The sequence below is a fragment of the Lepidochelys kempii genome, chromosome 9 (genome assembly GCF_965140285.1).
Source record: "Lepidochelys kempii isolate rLepKem1 chromosome 9, rLepKem1.hap1, whole genome shotgun sequence".
NCBI lineage: Eukaryota > Metazoa > Chordata > Testudines > Cheloniidae > Lepidochelys > Lepidochelys kempii.
In genome coordinates this window covers 26,715,274-26,733,123 of record NC_136388.1, presented here as the reverse complement: position 1 = coordinate 26,733,123, position 17,850 = coordinate 26,715,274, and the positions used below count along the sequence as shown (strand labels likewise).

The 17,850-nt window shown below is 41.1% G+C and overlaps 1 protein-coding gene across 24 annotated transcripts in view; it reads left to right on the top strand.

Annotated features, from left to right (window-relative positions):
* MBNL1 (muscleblind like splicing regulator 1) overlaps positions 1 to 17,850 on the top strand; it is a 200,542-nt gene that overhangs the window by 110,175 nt on the left and 72,517 nt on the right. For 2 of the 24 annotated variants that reach the window (XM_078854394.1, XM_078854392.1), the window contains exons 3-5: positions 2,166 to 3,338; positions 7,749 to 7,867; positions 9,929 to 13,424. The exons of 18 other annotated variants lie outside the window; for them this stretch is intronic. In XM_078854394.1, coding sequence (XP_078710520.1) covers positions 11,208 to 12,497 — 1,290 coding nt within the window. In that variant the 5' untranslated portion in view covers positions 2,166 to 3,338; positions 7,749 to 7,867; positions 9,929 to 11,207 and the 3' untranslated portion in view covers positions 12,498 to 13,424. Of the gene's footprint in view, positions 1 to 2,165; positions 3,339 to 7,748; positions 7,868 to 9,928; positions 13,425 to 17,850 lie in introns of those variants that run through there. 4 more of the 24 variants (XM_078854393.1, XM_078854391.1, XM_078854403.1 and 1 more) reach the window with 4 other exon arrangements.

The following is a 17,850-nucleotide window of genomic DNA, read 5'->3' as shown; positions in this document are numbered from 1 at the left end:
ATAACTGAGAGAAGCCCTGAGACTTAGATCCACATTTTCCCATTCCTCAGCTGCTCCGTGTAAGCTTGCACAGCTGAGGATCTCATCTGGCCCTCTATTCATAGCCAATTACCACGAGTGGCTACATCCTGCTTTCACTGACTTCCATGATAGTAGGATCAGAGCTGTAGACACTTCAGTTGCCATACGGATACATCTAAAATGAATGTATGCTATAATAAGAATATAGTATAAACATTTTCAAGCACTGGGAAATCAAAATATGGACAATTACATGGAATTATCTTAAGAACTGCCTTCAAATTATTATTCTTATAAAAAGTCATTTCATAGAACTATGCAGACATGCAGGCAAGCACAGCTGTGAGCTTAGTTATAGCATCATAGATATAAAATTGTTGGAACAACATACAGATAGTGAGCTACAAAGCTTAAAGAGGGAAATTCATTTTATGTATAATTAAAATATCAAATTATCGAAAAAGTATGTTAGATATTTTAAAAGGGATTCATTCTGTTTTTGGAGTTAACCCAGGACATTATAATCTATTCATCAAATGATTTCTATTAAAAAGGAACAGTGCATTTTGCAACTGTAATTACCTTAACATTTATTTGTGTTCTGATACTGTAATTTTCAATGTAATGACATATCATTGCCATAAAATCAAGCAAGATACTGTATGCACCTTAAGGTAGGGGAAAATGTTTTCCCCCTTTTAAATAAAGAATTAACTATAAATGGGATGAGTAATTATTTCCTTTTCACCAGACTTTGTTGTAAAAATTACAGCTCGAGCCCTATATAAACATAGATTCATAGATACTAAGGTCAGAAGGGACCATTATGATCATCTAGTCCGACATCCTGTACAACACAGGCCACAGAATCTCACCCACCCACTCCTGTAATAAACCTCTCACCTATGTCTGAGCTATTGAAGTCCTCAAATCGTGGTTTAAAGACTTCAAGGAGCAGAGAATCCTCCAGCAAGTTACCCGTGCCCCATGCTACAGAGGAAGGCGAAAAACCTCCAGGGCCCTTCCAATCTGCCCTGGAGGAAAATTCCTTCCTGACCCCAAGTATGGCAATCAGCTAAACCCTGAGCAGATGGGCAAGATTCACCAGCCAGATACCCAGGAAAGAATTTTCTGTAGTAACTCAGATCCCACCCCATCTAACATCCCATCACAGGTCATTGGGCCTATTTACCATGAATATTTAAAGATCAGTTAATTACCAAAATCATGTTATCCCATCATACCATCTCCTCCATAAACTTATCGAGTTTAATCTTAAAGCCAGATAGGTCTTTTGCCCCCACTGCTTCCCTTGGAAGGCTATTCCAAAACTTCAATTCTCTGATGGTTAGAAACCTTCGTCGAATTTCAAGTCTGAACTTCCCAATGACCAGTTTATATCCATTTGTTCTGGGGTCCACATTGGTACTGAGCTTAAATAATTCATCTCCCTCTCCGGTATTTATCCCTCTGATATATTTATAGATATCTTAAAGATATCAGTCAAACACTTAAGCCATGTCAAAATATATTTTAATCATTGTTCATAGATTGGAAGGGTCAAGCCACTGGAAAGAGCTGTGCTGAAAATACAGTTGTGTTGCTCTTGCATTCTTTTAGAGCCAAATTCTTTACATTAGTCCTTACTCATGCAAATAGTGCCATCAAACCTATAAGTGTTCTGGGACCCTCTGAACTCAGTGGAAGAAATATTCCCATTGATTTCAATGTGCTCTGGCCCAGGATAAGAGTCTGGAGGATTAGGTCTCATACTGTTAGGGTGACCTGTGAAAAAACAACTGTGAAAAAACAGGACAAGGGGTGGGGGGCAGTAGGCGCCAATATAAGAGAAAGTCCCAAAAAATGGGATTGTCCCTATAAAAGCAGGACATCTGGTCACCCTATATACTGAGGTAATTGTAGTCCCTTTAGTTGGCTCAAACAACCCTTCCTACGAGTACCAACACAGTAACACAAGGGTATGAATAAGCATGAGTGGGACATGGGTGTAAGTGCAGGGTCTAGAGAAGCCTGCAGGATATGGGAATTAGTAGTTGTTGTTCGCTGCTATTATGATTTTATTTTATTTTATTATTATTCATTTTTGTTATTATTTTTATTACTATTTATTTGTATTATCATAGCATCTGGGAGCTCTACTCAGGACCAGGACCAGAACCTGATTGTGCTAGGCGCTGTACAAACACAGAACAAGAAAAACATGGCTCCTGCCCCAGAGAACTTACAATCTAAGACAAAGATAACAGAGGGATACAGATGGACAAATGGAGGAATACAAGGAAACAATGGTGGTCAGCATAATAGGCAGTGATCTTAAGACACCATCAGCCTTAGATGAGACATTGGCATATTCAAGTATACTAGCAGTCTTCTAAGAAATGTATTGTCCTGCTTGTATGCACACGAGAAAAAACACCATAACTAAATAGTGTAGAGAGAATATATATCTTTGAAATGGAAACTTTTTGATTATTGAGGGGCTGTGAGGAAAATGGGATGAGCATATTCTACTGTTCTGCAGATACGTTGACATATGTAGTGCCAATAAAACAGTATGGTATGAAGCATATAAAGTAAGCACTGAATTATGCCACTGTCAAATAGGAATGTTCTGAGCGCCAGAGAGCTTATGTTTTGGACAGACACGCAGTTTTTTTAATATTGGAAAAGCAAACTGAAACTGGTAGACGGAGAAGGATAGTTTCAGGAACTGACAATGAGTTATAGTTTTTGACCTCTAGGTCAGAAATTTATACTGAGCATAGGACAGATGTGGCTGAAATGCATCCCTCATATGGCTGTTCTTGGTTTATTCGAAATGTATCAGTGTCCTCAGTCTAGTTGCTGTTGACCCATTTAGGAGTGTAAGTTTCATTCAAAGCACTTAACCACTTTTGAAAATTTCACTCCAGGTATCCGGATCACCAAACCATGGATCACAAATGGCTCCAATTTATAGTGGTGATCTCAGTTTCAACAGAGACACCAAGAAGTGAGAGGATTTGGAAACTCAACTCATTTCTGGTGCTGGTTGCCCTCTCCCCCCATTCAGGGTTGTTGCTATATTGGAATACTTGAAGTATATGCATTCTGTTCAGAGAAGAAATAATGACCTTTTCCAGGGCATCAGCATCTTTACTAAGCATTAAATTAACTTTCTTTTTTTAAAAAAATCACGATTGGACCCTAGTACCTAGTTATGTAGTCAAAACGTTAGCAACTGAACTTCCCAGCCCCCTTCACATTAAGGGAATGACACAAAGGCACCAGAGTGAGTGATCAGCATCTGGCCCAAGGTATGGCATTTGTTTGCTTTTCTGAGCTGTACATTTCTTTTAAGTATTGTTTATTATGAGGATTACATAATAATTGTGTTGCATCTGAGCAATATCTCCAGGAAGGGAAAGATTTTATAAATAAATGGTCAGCCTGTGATACTGTTACTTATGTAGAGTGATGAATGGAACTACTCACAGAGTAAAGTGCTACTCAGCATGAGGAAGGATGGCACAATTTGGTCCAGAATTATAAATTTTACATATGTCCACTGCAAAGTGATCTTTTAAAATCATACAAGCAAGATTTTTTATTTTTAAACTGTAGCAGTTCTATAATAGAGAATTCTCCAGTGTATTTATACTTGGGTGAGGATACTAATTATCCAATTCAGATTTCCATGACAACCATCTTACTTTTGTCCCCAGGTAGAAGAGACCAAAACAAGCTTAAAATGTTGTTGTACCTCATTTATGAATATATAAACTTTTTAAAAATAAATGACACTATAAGACAAATGTTTAAAATGTACACTCAAAACAATGAGTCCCTAAGCTGTCATGGCACGCTTTTTGGAAACACCTTATGGCACAATAGCAGCTTGGCACTGGTGATGTGTTTCAGAGAAATACCTAACATATACTGACTAAATTAGACCCTTCTTAAAGTACTGTATAACAATTTCAGAGGAGTCTAAAATATGATTTTGCTGCTGCTTTCCTGGAAGAGTATAAATTATGTATATGGGTAGATACATTAAATAGAGAATATAGTATAATCAAGATGTGCACATTACCTAGAGTTTGAGCCAGTGTCCATTGAAGTCCAATGGAAGGACCAGTATTTGTTCCCTTGAAGAAATATATGGCCTTGCTTTTGTAACCATATGTTCCCTTCTCCTGAGCAGGGAGCTGCTCTCTTTCATTTGTTTATGAAGCACCTAGCACCATTGTACTAATAAACAATTTAAAATAAACATCTCTGAGACACCACACAGTATCCATCCTTTAAAGGATTATTTTGGGCACAGTACTGTAGAACTTCTGTATTTTCCTTCATGAAATACTGAAGCCGGAGAAAAGTGGCATAAGTGTTAGCAGCATTGCAAATGTTCTGTGCAAAACATCCGTTAAACAATTGCAATCAGTCGGAAATGATAGTTCAATTGCCTAGTACAAATTTTACTCATTTTCTCAGAACTGTTGGTACCTTAAAAGAAGACTAAAGACTGAGTAACAAGTTTTCAAAGCAGTTGACTATTTCATGGTTAACTGGGTTGAGTCATCCTCAGGGAAACTGTAGACAGTAGACAGAATTGTTGATAAAATAATCCACAGTACCTGCAGCTGGTTTAGCCTTGCACAGTGCTTCTTTGTTCAGAGCCTCTTGCTGGTCTGTACAGTGCAAAGCTTTAATGATAAATGAAGTAAATCCTTCATGTGTTTTACTCGACCTTGAAGTACAGTCACTGCTTTTACTAGTAAAATGATAGTTCTCAAATACATCAGGTTAAGGATCATATGGATTAGTAGAGATTGCTACCAAAGGACTGTATGGCTTTAGGATTATTTTTCTGTAAAAAGTATAACATGGAACCATTTTCTAGAGATTTATTTGGAAATCTGTATAGTTTTCCAGTATTTGCTGTCATTATCCATGTGTGAAACTATACACATAACTGTTGGCAAAATAAGCCAACTTGACAAATTGCACTTGGATTTTAGAAGTAGTAGGAAACTAGATTTTCTTACTCTGTACAGACCTGGAACATTGAAATCCCACCTCTCCTGCAGGACTGGATGTATTTTGTTGTTTGTTTTTTTAACCAGAATTTTTAACAAGATTTCAGTGTTATTCAATGCAAATCCCTGCAAGATTGATGTAACAGACTACTACTGGCACCAGCAAAACTCCCATAGAATCATTAATATATGTGTGTTTCTTCATAATTTTCCCCATGGTCTAAGGGCTCTCTGTTCTGTGAGCTACTGACAGTACAGTGGGAGTTGGAGATATTCTTTGTTTTGCAGTATCAGGCTCTGAGCAGTTATACTAGGTGATAAAGGGATCAGACCTGCAGTACGTACAAAAGAGGAACTTCTGTTGACTCTCTTGGTGTTTTGCCTAAGAAGGACCAAAAGATTTGGCTTTGTGTTTCATGAGAGGAACTGAAAATATAGCTAACATGCCTACAACCTTGCTAGTTTTAAATAGATGAAAGGGAAGAAAAATAATGGATTGTCTTGAAATATAGTGTGGACCATGAATATTTTGAATAATTGACTTAACTAAAAGATGCCAGAAGACACTTCTAATATTTCTCCAATATGGAACGAAACCTTTTGTATTTAAAAACCTATAAAGGTCCCATTAGCAGTGCAATCCAAACTGTAATAAAGAAGATTTAATATTTTTATTTACAGTATATTAAAAAACAAACAAACAGAAAGATGTCATTAAATGGTCACTTTAGTATATTTTATGGTAACCTGATTATGGCACACAAATAATGACAAAATATAAAAATCATAGCTGAATCTATGTAACTGTTGTAACAGAGATAATAGCATGACAAAAATGTGAGACAAACTATTTTAGCAAATTTGCAGACTAAACAAGTCTGCTCTTAACAAATGAAATATCTGTCCATTCATTTGTATGGAAATGGTTAATTCCATGTCTGATACCTAAATATATTGAAATATTCCTGTGTTTGCAATATGGAATAAAATTAGGTTTTGTTATCACTGGGAAGCCTGCACATCCTACTGTTTTATCTGATTTATTTCATGATTGCATGGGCAATGCTCAATTATTTATGTTTTAGATAATATAGTTGTAGCGCTGGCATTATTTGCTCTGCAATGTGCCTTATATCAGGAAGAAAGAAAAATAATTTTGCAAAGATTGAACTAAAAACAAATTAAGATTTTAAATGGGAGTTCAGTTCTTATGCGGTGCTAACAAAACCCATGGAGGTAGATTGCTGCAGAACTACTATTACAGTGGAATTTAAGAAAACTCACATACACAATTGATCATATTTCAAAGTAATGTGACTTATAATTTATCACGACTGGTGAATAAATCACTTGTCCTTATCAGAGCTGCACAATCAAAATATATTTTGAATCAAAAGACACAGATTGCTTTTCTTATATACATTGTGACACCCATACATGCTGGTGTCAAGCTGCGCTGCCATGGCTTCCACAATTGATGGCAGCTCACACAACCAGAACTGGGTGGAAAACTGTTTTCTTGTCCTAAATCGGGATGAAAAATCAAAATCTCAAAAATGTTCATGTATCAAAAATCCCCCCTCCCCCCGGAAAAAAACCCCTCAGCTCCAGTCAATTGAAACCTTTCATTTTGATTTTGATTTTTTTATTTTTATTTTCTTTACCAGCATTAACTTAAATTTTTAAACAAAAAGTTGTTGTTTTGAATCGAAAAACAGGTTTTTTTTAAACACCAAAACAGAACATTTCAAAACTTTTTCAAAATGGGAAACTCCTCAAAACAGACCCTTTCCCAAGACAAGTTTCAGATATGACAAATCAGCGTTTTTGACAGAAAAACATTTAATCACATTGTTCCTGACCAGGTCTATCCACAGCCCACTTTAAATGGCACATCCCGCAAAGGCTGTATTTCTGCCCTGAGCACCATGGGATTAGCGGGTAGGAATGTCATCATCTGCTGCCTTCCCCTTCCCTCCCACACAGATCCTTGGAGCCAGAGAGCACCCTCTGTGTGGCTGAGTGAAAGGGAAATGCACAAATGGGCAAGATCTACATGTGGAGGGGTCTCACAGTTCACAGATACAAGGGACACAATCTGGTCTACAGATTTGTCAATCTTATTTAAATATATTCCCACTGGCATACCAGACAGAGTATAGCTGGCCAAGAAGCTTGAAATGATGTGGGTTTCAGGCAGGGCAGATCTTGCCATCCCACCATTAATGTCCACATTGACTCAGTAAGGAATACAGGTTTTGAGAAGAAATGTTTCTTTTATCACATTTTTAGAATTCATCATCTCATTAACTTACATTAATAAAACAGTGAGATGCCATTAGGTTTCTGTGTGATGGAGATAAATTTGGGTCTAATACTTTGCTAGATACAGTTGAGTTAGTTATGTTTTCTGTGAAATTTGCATAACTCTCCAGTGATCTCTAGATCAAGATGGGTGTAACACAGAGCAGGATTTGTTCCTTGGTTTTTAAGGACGTATCAACTGCGTAGCACTAGCAAGCATGAGCTACTCTTCCATGCTTCACAGAAACCTGCTTTTTCTCATTTCCAAAACCTGCATTTACAGAGGCTGTAACCTTTGCAATTCCTGCTTCACAAGCTGAATGTTAATGTTAATTTATTTTGGAAATATATTCAACATTACTTTACAAATATCAATTTTTAAAGATTTTGAAACTACCAAATTGCTATGAAAATGAGGGCTGAGAAGGCAGAACAAACAAAATTCATCCCTGGAGTTAATGGAGTCACTTGAAGGATGAGTTTGGCCTACTGTTTTCAGTCAGGTATGTGCTAATTTGTTCTTGTTCAAGGTAATGGACTAGGTACACTAAAGCTGTTGCACCAGTCAGGGATCATTCTCTCATGTGTCTTGCATTTTTCATTGGAATGGAGTGGTTCCTAGAGCCGAACTAACCTGATGAAAGCAGAAAGCTCCACAGCAATTATAAATACATCATGGAACCATATAGCCTGTTCAAAATGGGGGAATGGATGTGGAGACACCAAAGAAATGCATGCATGATTTGTAAAATACTGATCAGATGCTTCTACCTTTTACTCACTGGGCCTTAGACATTAGCTTATGGAAAATAACAGTTTAGCAGCAGGCTTGGATCTTGAGCCTAGTACTATCCTCTGATACATCCCGTCAAAAGGAGTGGTGCATGCATATTGGAGGGCAGAATTAAGGACATTACTTCACTGCAAGAGATGATGATCATTTTAAGAAACATTGGGCCAAATGTATTCTTGGTGAAACTCCACTGAAACCATAGAATCATAGAAATGTAGGGCTGGAAGGGAACTTGAGAAATCATGATGTCCAGCCTCCTGTACTGAGGCTGGACCAAGTAAACCTAGACTTCTTCCTGATAGATGTTTGTCTAAACTGTTCTTAAAAACCTCCAATAATGTGGATTCCAAAACCTTCCTTGGAAGCCTATTCCAGACCTTAACTATCCTTTCAGTCAGAAAGTTTTTCCTAATATCTAACCTAAATCTTCCTTGCTGCAGATTAAGCCTATTACTTCTTGTTCCCACCTTAAGTGGACATGCAGAACATTTGATTGCATTCCTTTTTATAACAACCCTTAAGGTATTTGAAAACTGTTATCAGGTCCCTCCTTAGTCTTCTTTTCTGGAGATTAACTGTGCCCAGGTGTTTTTTAGCCTTTCCTTGTAGGTCAGGTTTTCTAAACCATTTATCATTTTTGTTGCTCTGCTCTGGATTCTCTCAATTTGTCCCACATCTTTCCTAAATGTGGTGCCAGAATTGGACATAGTATTCCAGCTAAGGCCTCACCAGTGCTTAGCAGAATGGAACAATTACCTCTGTGTCTTATATACAACACTCCTGTTAATGCACTCCAGAATATTAGCCTTTGTTGCAACTGCAGCACATTGTTGACTCGTATTCAATTTGTGAGCTACTATAACCTCCAGATCCTACTCCATTATACAAGTCGTTAATGAAAATATTGAATAGTACTGGACCCAGAACTGGCTCTTGTGGGGCCCCATTAGTTACACCCTTCCAGTTTGACAGTGAACCATTGATAACTACTCTCCAAATATGGTCTTTAAATCAGCTGGGCACCCACCTGATAGTAATTTTGTCTAGACTACATTTCTCCAGATTAATAAGGATTTCATTCTCCAAGGCTTGCACTTTTCCTGAGTACTAAATTCATTAAATTAATTCAGAGAAAACAATGTATATAAATATTTTAAGCCCGTTTAGTGGTTGGTATAACTTGCCTGGCTTTTCTCTGAGCCATCCCAAAAAGGAAAAACAGCATTTACAAACAAAGCAAGAATCTTCCTCAAAATACACAGGTCAAGGATAAATGGAAGTTAGTCAAGATTTTTAATTCAGTAGCGTTACTGGTCAATATAGACACTAACTTTTAAAATGTGATGATCTCTGATCATAGCCTATTATTTTTCCACTATGTTATATGCTGATCCAAATTCAGAAATGCTTGCTTATGTTTTTATATCCGTTTATACTGGTATAAATTTGGGTTATGAATGTAAAATGACCCTCACTGGGCAGCAGTGGCACAAAAAGGCCCATTTTCACCTCACTAATAAAACATAAAAACCTTCAATAAGGAAAAAGTATTAAATCAATGATTGAAATTTGGTAATAACATTGCTTAGCTCACTTAACTGTATAAATGAGAATAGCTGACTGCAGCTTTTCATAGATAAAATAATGTGTGGTGGTGGTGGTTGTTTTGTTTTATTGTGGGTGGGATCAGCTGGTTGAAACCGTGGCATGAGCAAGCTGTTCATAATGACATACCTTAAATAAAACTGAACAAACCCGTTCTTTCAAGCAGCGTTTCTGCACTGCAGCAGAGCACCAGAGTGAACTGAAATGGTGAGAGTCTGAGGGTATGTCTACACTACGGAATAAGGTCGAATTTATAGAAGTCGGTTTTTTAGAAATCGTTTTTATATATTTGAGTGTGTGTGTCCCCACAGAAAATGCTCTAAGTGCATTAACTCGGCGGAGTACTTCCACAGTACCGAGGCTAGAGTCGACTTGCGGAGCGTTGCACTGTGAGTAGCTATCCCACAGTTCCCGCAGTCTCCGCTGCCCATTGGAATTCTGGGTTGAGATCCTAATGCCTGATGGGGCTAAAACATTGTCGCGGGTGGTTCTGGGTACATATCGTCAGGCCCCCGTTCACTCCCTCCCTCCGTGAAAGCAAGGGCAGACAATAGTTTCGCGCCTTTTTTCCTGAGTTACCTGTGCAGACGCCATACCACGGCAAGCATGGAGCCCGCTCAGGTAACCATCACCATATGTCTCCTGGGTGCTGGCAGACGCGGTACGGCATTGCTACACAGAAGCAGCAAACCCTTGCCTTGTGGCAGCAGACGGTGCAATATGACTGGTAGCCGTCATCGTCGTGTCCGAGGTGCTCCTGGCCACGTCGGCTGGGAGCGCCTGGGCAGACATGGGCGCAGGGACTAAATTTGGAGTGACTTGACCAGGTCATTCTCTTTAGTCCTGCAGTCAGTCCTATTGAACCGTCTTATGGTGAGCAGGCAGGCGATACGGATTGCTAGCAGTCGTATTGTACCATCTTCTGCCGGGCAGGCAAGAGATGAGGATGTCTAGCAGTCGTACTGTACCATCTTCTGCCGAGCAGCCAGGAGATGTGGATGGCATGCAGTCCTCCTGCACCGTCTGCTGCCAGCCAAAGATGTAAAAGATAGATGGAGTGGATCAAAACAAGAAATAGACCAGATTTGTTTTGTACTCGTTTGCTTCCCCCCCTCCCCTGTCTAGGGGACTCATTCCTCTAGGTCACACTGTAGTCACTCACAGAGAAGGTGCAGCGAGGTAAATCTAGCCATGTATCAATCAGAGGCCAGACTAACCTCCTTGTTCCAATAAGAACAATAACTTAGGTGCACCAATTCTTATTGGAACCCTCCGTGAAGTCCTGCCTGAAATACTCCTTGGTGTAAAGCCACCCCCTTTGTTGATTTTAGCTCCCTGAAGCCAACCCTGTAAGCCATGTCGTCAGTCGCCCCTCCCTCCGTCAGAGCAACGGCAGACAATCGTTCCGCGCCTTTTTTCTGTGCGGACACCATACCAAGGCAAGCATGGAGGCCGCTCAGCTCACTTTGGCAATTAGGAGCACATTCAACACCACACGCATTATCCAGCAGTATATGCAGCACCAGAACCTGGCAAAGCGATACTGGGCGAGGAGACGACGTCAGCGCGGTCACGTGAGTGATCAGGACATGGACACAGATTTCTCTGAAAGCATGGGCCCTGCCAATGCATGCATCATGGTGCTAATGGGGCAGGTTCATGCTGTGGAACGCCGATTCTGGGCTCGGGAAACAAGCACAGACTGGTGGGACCGCATAGTGTTGCAGGTCTGGGACGATTCCCAGTGGCTGCGAAACTTTTGCATGCGTAAGGGCACTTTCATGGAACTTTGTGACTTGCTTTCCCCTGCCCTGAAGCGCATGAATACCAAGATGAGAGCATCCCTCACAGTTGAGAAGCGAGTGGCGATAGCCCTGTGGAAGCTTGCAACGCCAGACACCTACCGGTCAGTTAGGACTCAATTTGGAGTGGGCAAATCTACTGTTGGGGCTGCTGTGATGCAAGTAGCCCACGCAATCAAAGATCTGCTGATATCAAGGGTAGTGACCCTGGGAAATGTGCAGGTCATAGTGGATGGCTTTGCTGCAATGGGATTCCCTAACTGTGGTGGGGCCATAGACGGAACCCATATCCCTATCTTGGCACCGGAGCACCAAACCGCCAAGTACATAAACCGCAAGGGGTACTTTTCAATAGTGCTGCAAGCTCTGGTGGATCACAAGGGACGTTTCACCAACATCAAAGTGGGATGGCCAGGAAAGGTACATGACGCTCGCATCTTCAGGAACTCTGGTCTGTTTCAAAAGCTGCAGGAAGGGACTTTCTTCCCAGACCAGAAAATAACTGTTGGGGATGTTGAAATGCCTATATGTATCCTTGGGGACCCAGCCTACCCCTTAATGCCATGGCTCATAAAGCCATACACAGGCAGCCTGGACAGTAGTCAGGAGCTGTTGAACTACAGGCTGAGCAAGTGCAGAATGGTGGTAGAATGTGCATTTGGACGTTTAAAGGCGCGCTGGCGCAGTTTACTGACTCGCTTAGACCTCAGCGAAACCAATATTCCCACTGTTATTACTGCTTGCTGTGTGCTCCACAATATCTGTGAGAGTAAGGGGGAGACGTTTATGGCGGGGTGGGAGGTTGAGGCAAATCGCCTGGCTGCTGGTTACGCGCAGCCAGACACCAGGGCAGTTAGAAGAGCACAGGAGGGCGCGGTACGCATCAGAGAAGCTTTGAAAACCAGTTTCATGACTGTCCAGGCTACGGTGTGAACTTCTGTTTGTTTCTCCTTGATGAAACCCCCCGCCCCTTGGTTCACTCTACTTCCCTGTAAGCTAACCACTCTCCCCTCCTCCCTTCGATCACTGCTTGCAGAGGCAATAAAGTCATTGTTGCTTCACATTCATGCATTCTTTATTCATTCATCACACAAATAGGGGGATGACTACCAAGGTAGCCCAGGAGGGGTGGTGGAGGAGGGAAGGAAAATGCCACACAGCACTTTAACAGTTTACAACTTTAAAATTTATTGAATGCCAGCCTTCTTTTTTTGGGGCAATCCTCTGTGGCGCAGTGGCTGGTTGGCCGGTGGCCTCCCCACCGCGTTCTTGGGCATCTGGGTGTGGAGGCTATGAAACTTGGGGAGGAGGGCGGTTGGTTACACAGGAGCTGTAGTGGCAGTCTGTGCTCCAGCTGCCTTTGCTGCAGCTCAACCATACACTGGAGCATACTGGTTTGGTCCTCCAGCAGCCTCAGCATTGAATTCTGCCTCCTCTCATCACGATCCCACCACATTTGAGCTTCAGCCCTGTTTTCAACCCGCCACTTACTCTCTTCAGCATGCCACCTTTCCTCCCGGTCATTTTGTGCTTTCCTGCACTCTGACATTATTTGCCTCCACGCATTTGTCTGTGCTTTGTCAGTGCGGGAGGACAGCATGAGCTCGGAGAACATTTCATCTTGAGTGTGTTTTTTTTTCTTTCTAATCTTCACTAGCCTCTGGGAAGGAGAAGATCCTGTGATCATTGAAACACATGCAGCTGGTGGAGAAAAAAAAAGGGACAGCGGTATTTAAAAAGACACATTTTATAAAACAGTGGCTACACTCTTTTAGGGTATACCTTGGTGTTAACATTACGTACAGAGCACATGTGCTTTCGTTACAAGGTCGCATTTTGCCTCCCCCCACCGCGTGGCTACCCCCTCAACCCTCCCACCTCCCTGTGGCTAACAGCGGGGAACATTTCTGTTTAGCCACAGGCAAACAGCCCAGTGGGAACGGGCTCCTCTGAGTGTCCCCTGAAGAAAAGCACTCTATTTCAACCAGGTGACCATGAATTATATCTCACTCTTCTGAGGATAACTCAGAGAGATAAAGAATGGATGTTGTTTGAACACCAGCAAACATACACTGCAATGCTTTGTTGTACAATGATTCCCGAGTATGTGTTACTGGCCTGGAGTGGTAAAGTGTCCTACCATGAAGGACGCAATAAGGCTGCCCTCCCCAGAAACCTTTTGCAAAGGCTTTGGGAGTACATCCAGGAGAGCCGTGAATGCCAGGGCAAAGTAATCCTTTCACATGCTTGCTTTTAAACCATAGTATTTTAAAAGGTACACTCACCGGAGGTCCCTTCTCTGCCTGCCGGGTCCAGGAAGCAGCCTTGGGTGGGTTCAGGGGGTAGTGGCTCCAGGTCCAGGGTGAGAAACAGTTCCTGGCTGTCGGGAAAACTGGTTTCTCCGCTTGCTTGCTGTGAGCTATGTACAACCTCATCATCATCATCATCATCATCATCTTCTTCTTCGTTCCCAAAACCTGCTTCCGTGTTGCCTCCATCTCCATTGAAGGAGTCAAACAACATGGCTGGGGTAGTGGTGGCTGAACCCCCTAAAATGGCATGCAGCTCATCATAGAAGCGGCATGTTTGGGGCTCCGACCCGGAGCGGCCGTTCGCCTCTCTGGTTTTCTGGTAGGCTTGCCTCAGCTCCTTCAGTTTCATGCGGTACTGCTTCGGGTCCCTATTTTGGCCTCTGTCCTTCATGCCCTGGGAGATTTTGACAAAGGTTTTGGCATTTCGAAAACTGGAACGGAGTTCTGATAGCGCGGATTCCTCTCCCCAAACAGCGATCAGATCCCGTACCTCCCGTTCGGTCCATGCGGGAGCTCTTTTGCGATTCTGGGACTCCATCATGGTCACCTCTGCTGATGAGCTCTGCATGGTCACCTGCAGCTTGCCACGCTGGTCAAACAGGAAATGAGATTCAAAAGTTCACGGTTCTTTTCCTGTCTACCTGGCCAGTGCATCTGAGTTGAGAGTGCTGTCCAGAGCGGTCACAATGGAGCACTCTGGGATAGCTCCCAGAGGCCAATACCATCGAATTGTGTCCACAGTACCCCAAATTCGAGCCGGCAAGGCCGATTTAAGCGCTAATCCACTTGTCAGAGGTGGAGTAAGGAAATCGATTTTAAGAGCCCTTTAAGTCGAAATAAAGGGCTTCATCGTGTGGACGGGTGCAGGTTTACATCGATTTAACACTGCTAAATTCGACCTAAAGTCCTAGTGTAGACCAGGGCTGAGCTGGGGTAGTCTGCAAGTTAATCACACTTAATTGGCCTAATAAATAAAAACATGCCTCAATTATAAAATTCCCACCTTCACTGTCATGTTTTCATTGATTAGTTCCTTCTCATTTACCCAAGAGAGAGACAGTTTTGCACCAAGAAGTGATATGTTTTGGATACCATTCACTGCTTTGCAAAGCCGAGTTACTAATTATAGTAACCTTTCTTAATTCAGTGGTACTTTAGCAGCAGAGTGAGACTAGCATGGCTTTGTGGAGCAGTTAGCACCACTTGTTATATATTAACTGAGAAGAGTTAGGAAAATTCTTTGGGGGGCAACTATTTGCTGTTTGTTTTAAGCTTAAATGAGACATTAAAGTCCCAATTCAACAAAGTAGTTAAGCACACATCTAGTCCCACTGACTTTAATGAGACTTTTCCTCTGTTTAAAATTAAACACACACTTTGTAGGATCAGGCCATTGTGCTCAGCACCTTGCAGGATTGAGCCCTTGTGGCCGTTACACACCCACTGACTTCATTCAGGTTGCATTGGATATAAGAGCCTGATCCTGTACTAAAGAAGTCAATGGGAGATTTGCCATTAACTTCAGTGGCATCAACATCAAGTCCTAAATGAGCACAGATTTTAGCCAAGCAGAATTAATCAGTGACTGAGGGTAGCAGGATTGAGCCTCATAAAAATAACAAAATTTGCTGAGCTTAAAAGCCCTTTAAAGGCAGCTTAATGCCTGCTCCTACTGAAGTCATGACAGGACTTCCATTGACATTCCTGGAAGCAGGATTTGGCCTTATGTGTTGTGCTGTATCTGCTGACTCTCTGTAATTTTTTGAAAGGAAAAATCATTCTTGTACAGGATTTCTTCAATTAGTGTCTAAATAAGTGTGCAGGCACCAACTGGATGGTTTTGTTTGAATGTGTCTTGTGTTCTGGGTCCCTTAGGGTTTGGACTCAGCTGTGCCTGGCCTTAAATAAGTGCACAAGTTGGAGCTCCTTGTGCAAATGCGGGACACAGCGGCAGTCCTAGTTTCTAGGAAGCGCAAAGAGAACACAGTTTGAGCCAGTGCCAGTGCTTGATCCCCAGAATTGGTGGGGAGGCAGCAGGGGCAGAATTTCTTACTCTTTACTGCTGAGATCCAGAAAAGAATAGTTTAAAGGTGATTTCTTGCTTCTGTGGTCTTTCTAAACAAGAATGGTTTACTGAATCAGGGGCTAAAGGCACAATAGAACCCTTACTGTTTACTGAAGGAATTTACTGAAATTATATAAATGTGATAAAATCAACAAAGGCAAAAGTTGTGTTAATACTTTAAAACCTTGCATTGTTAACACTGTGACTAATGTATTGGTTTTGTGCCACAGATTTGTAAACAAGTTCAAATATCTTTGAGAAAATCTGTATGTTGCTGTTTATCTTGTTGTACCAGTCAATAGATATTATTGCATTTCTGCAATTTTAAAGAAGTACAGGGCTATAAAAATCAGTTTCAGTTGTGAAATTCTCAGGGCCATCATCATGAATAAAGTACTTTTAATTTGGTACTTTTCTTTAGGAACAGAATACATACATACTTCAACCACTTAATTAAAACTCAGAGTGCGTTTTATTGGTTTGGGGTTTTTTTCGGTCAAAACTGTTTTCTTCTTTTCTGTGGTGAAATATATAACACTATATTACAGACTTAGACTCCCTTAAAAGACACAGATTTAAACCGGTGTGAGGGTTTGAGAAAGTCAGTCTGATAAGCAGGCTCTGTTTTGAGGGTTTTTTGTGTTTTGTTATTTATTGCTTATGTTAAAAAGTTTGATTTTTAGGGAGAACTTAAAGTCAATGAAAAATAAAAACAAGGAAGAAGTTAGGCCTCCAAGAACTTCATGAAGTAGAGGAGAACTGATTATAAAAATAGCCTCTGAAAAAAAGATTCTTACTGATATATTGAAACATATCAAATAAATCTCCCTGATAATGTAACCCCTTGGGCATATACTGTTCGTATATTAACAGGTCAAATATACATAATATATAGCTGCTATACAGGGATCTGATTTTTTTACTAGTGAAGAGCAGACACACTCTTAAGATCGTAAGGTAAGCAATGGGATTACTGTGCATACAATTGTTGTATAGAGAAACACTTTCACTGACAAGCCTTTTCCTTAACAGGCTCATTACCTGAGCACAAATCAGAATCATTATCCCTTCCCTCACCCCGTGCTGAGTCATTATCAGGTTCCCTGCCTTTCTCCACAACTAATGTGGCTGGAAGTCAAAAGGCAAAGGCACTGTAATGTCCTAACACACACTGAAGTGCTGAACAGCTGCTGCAAGTTCTTAAGTTCTTGCTATCTCAGCAACAGATTGTAGTCTTGCACTGTCAACAGAGAGTGCTCTATGGAATGTGCTGCAGTCTTGTACCAATGGGACTATCACTCAAGACGAGAGGGTAAATCAGTCCCCATACCCATTCATTTCTTGGCGTCTCTGCAAGGACAGCTAATGAAAGGGCCAATTAGTGGGCCTTGATATTCATTTTTGTTCCTTGAGGATACCTGTTGAAGTTATTGTGCCAGGTCACCAGAAGATAAAGACTTTCAGTCACTATTGACCATGTGTCAATGCTAACAATCCCAAACTGAGCACCAGGTTCAAATATTTTAAAAAGAAAAACTGTAATTGCCCCTTTTCTGACTCAGTCCATACTCTCACACAGACAAAAAAAAATTACATTCCTAATGAGATCATGATGCAGTCATTTCATTTTTAATCTTACTTTATGGTTTCAGTAGTTTCCTTTGTTCCTGCACTTGGAGCCATTCCAGTCTCCTTACTAGGTGATGTGTGCTTTGGAACAACTTTTCATTACCAGTTGAATGGGCAAGCAGCAGTTTTAAGATTATTATGAGGAAGGGAACCTATTAGGTAAGCAGTTGTCAGCTAGCAATCTTGCACAGAGTGTTACGCCAAGGTTCGACTCATATAAACAGCCTTCTGCAGCTCAAATTTAAATGTCATCTCTGAGTTGTACTGCAGACTATCCCAC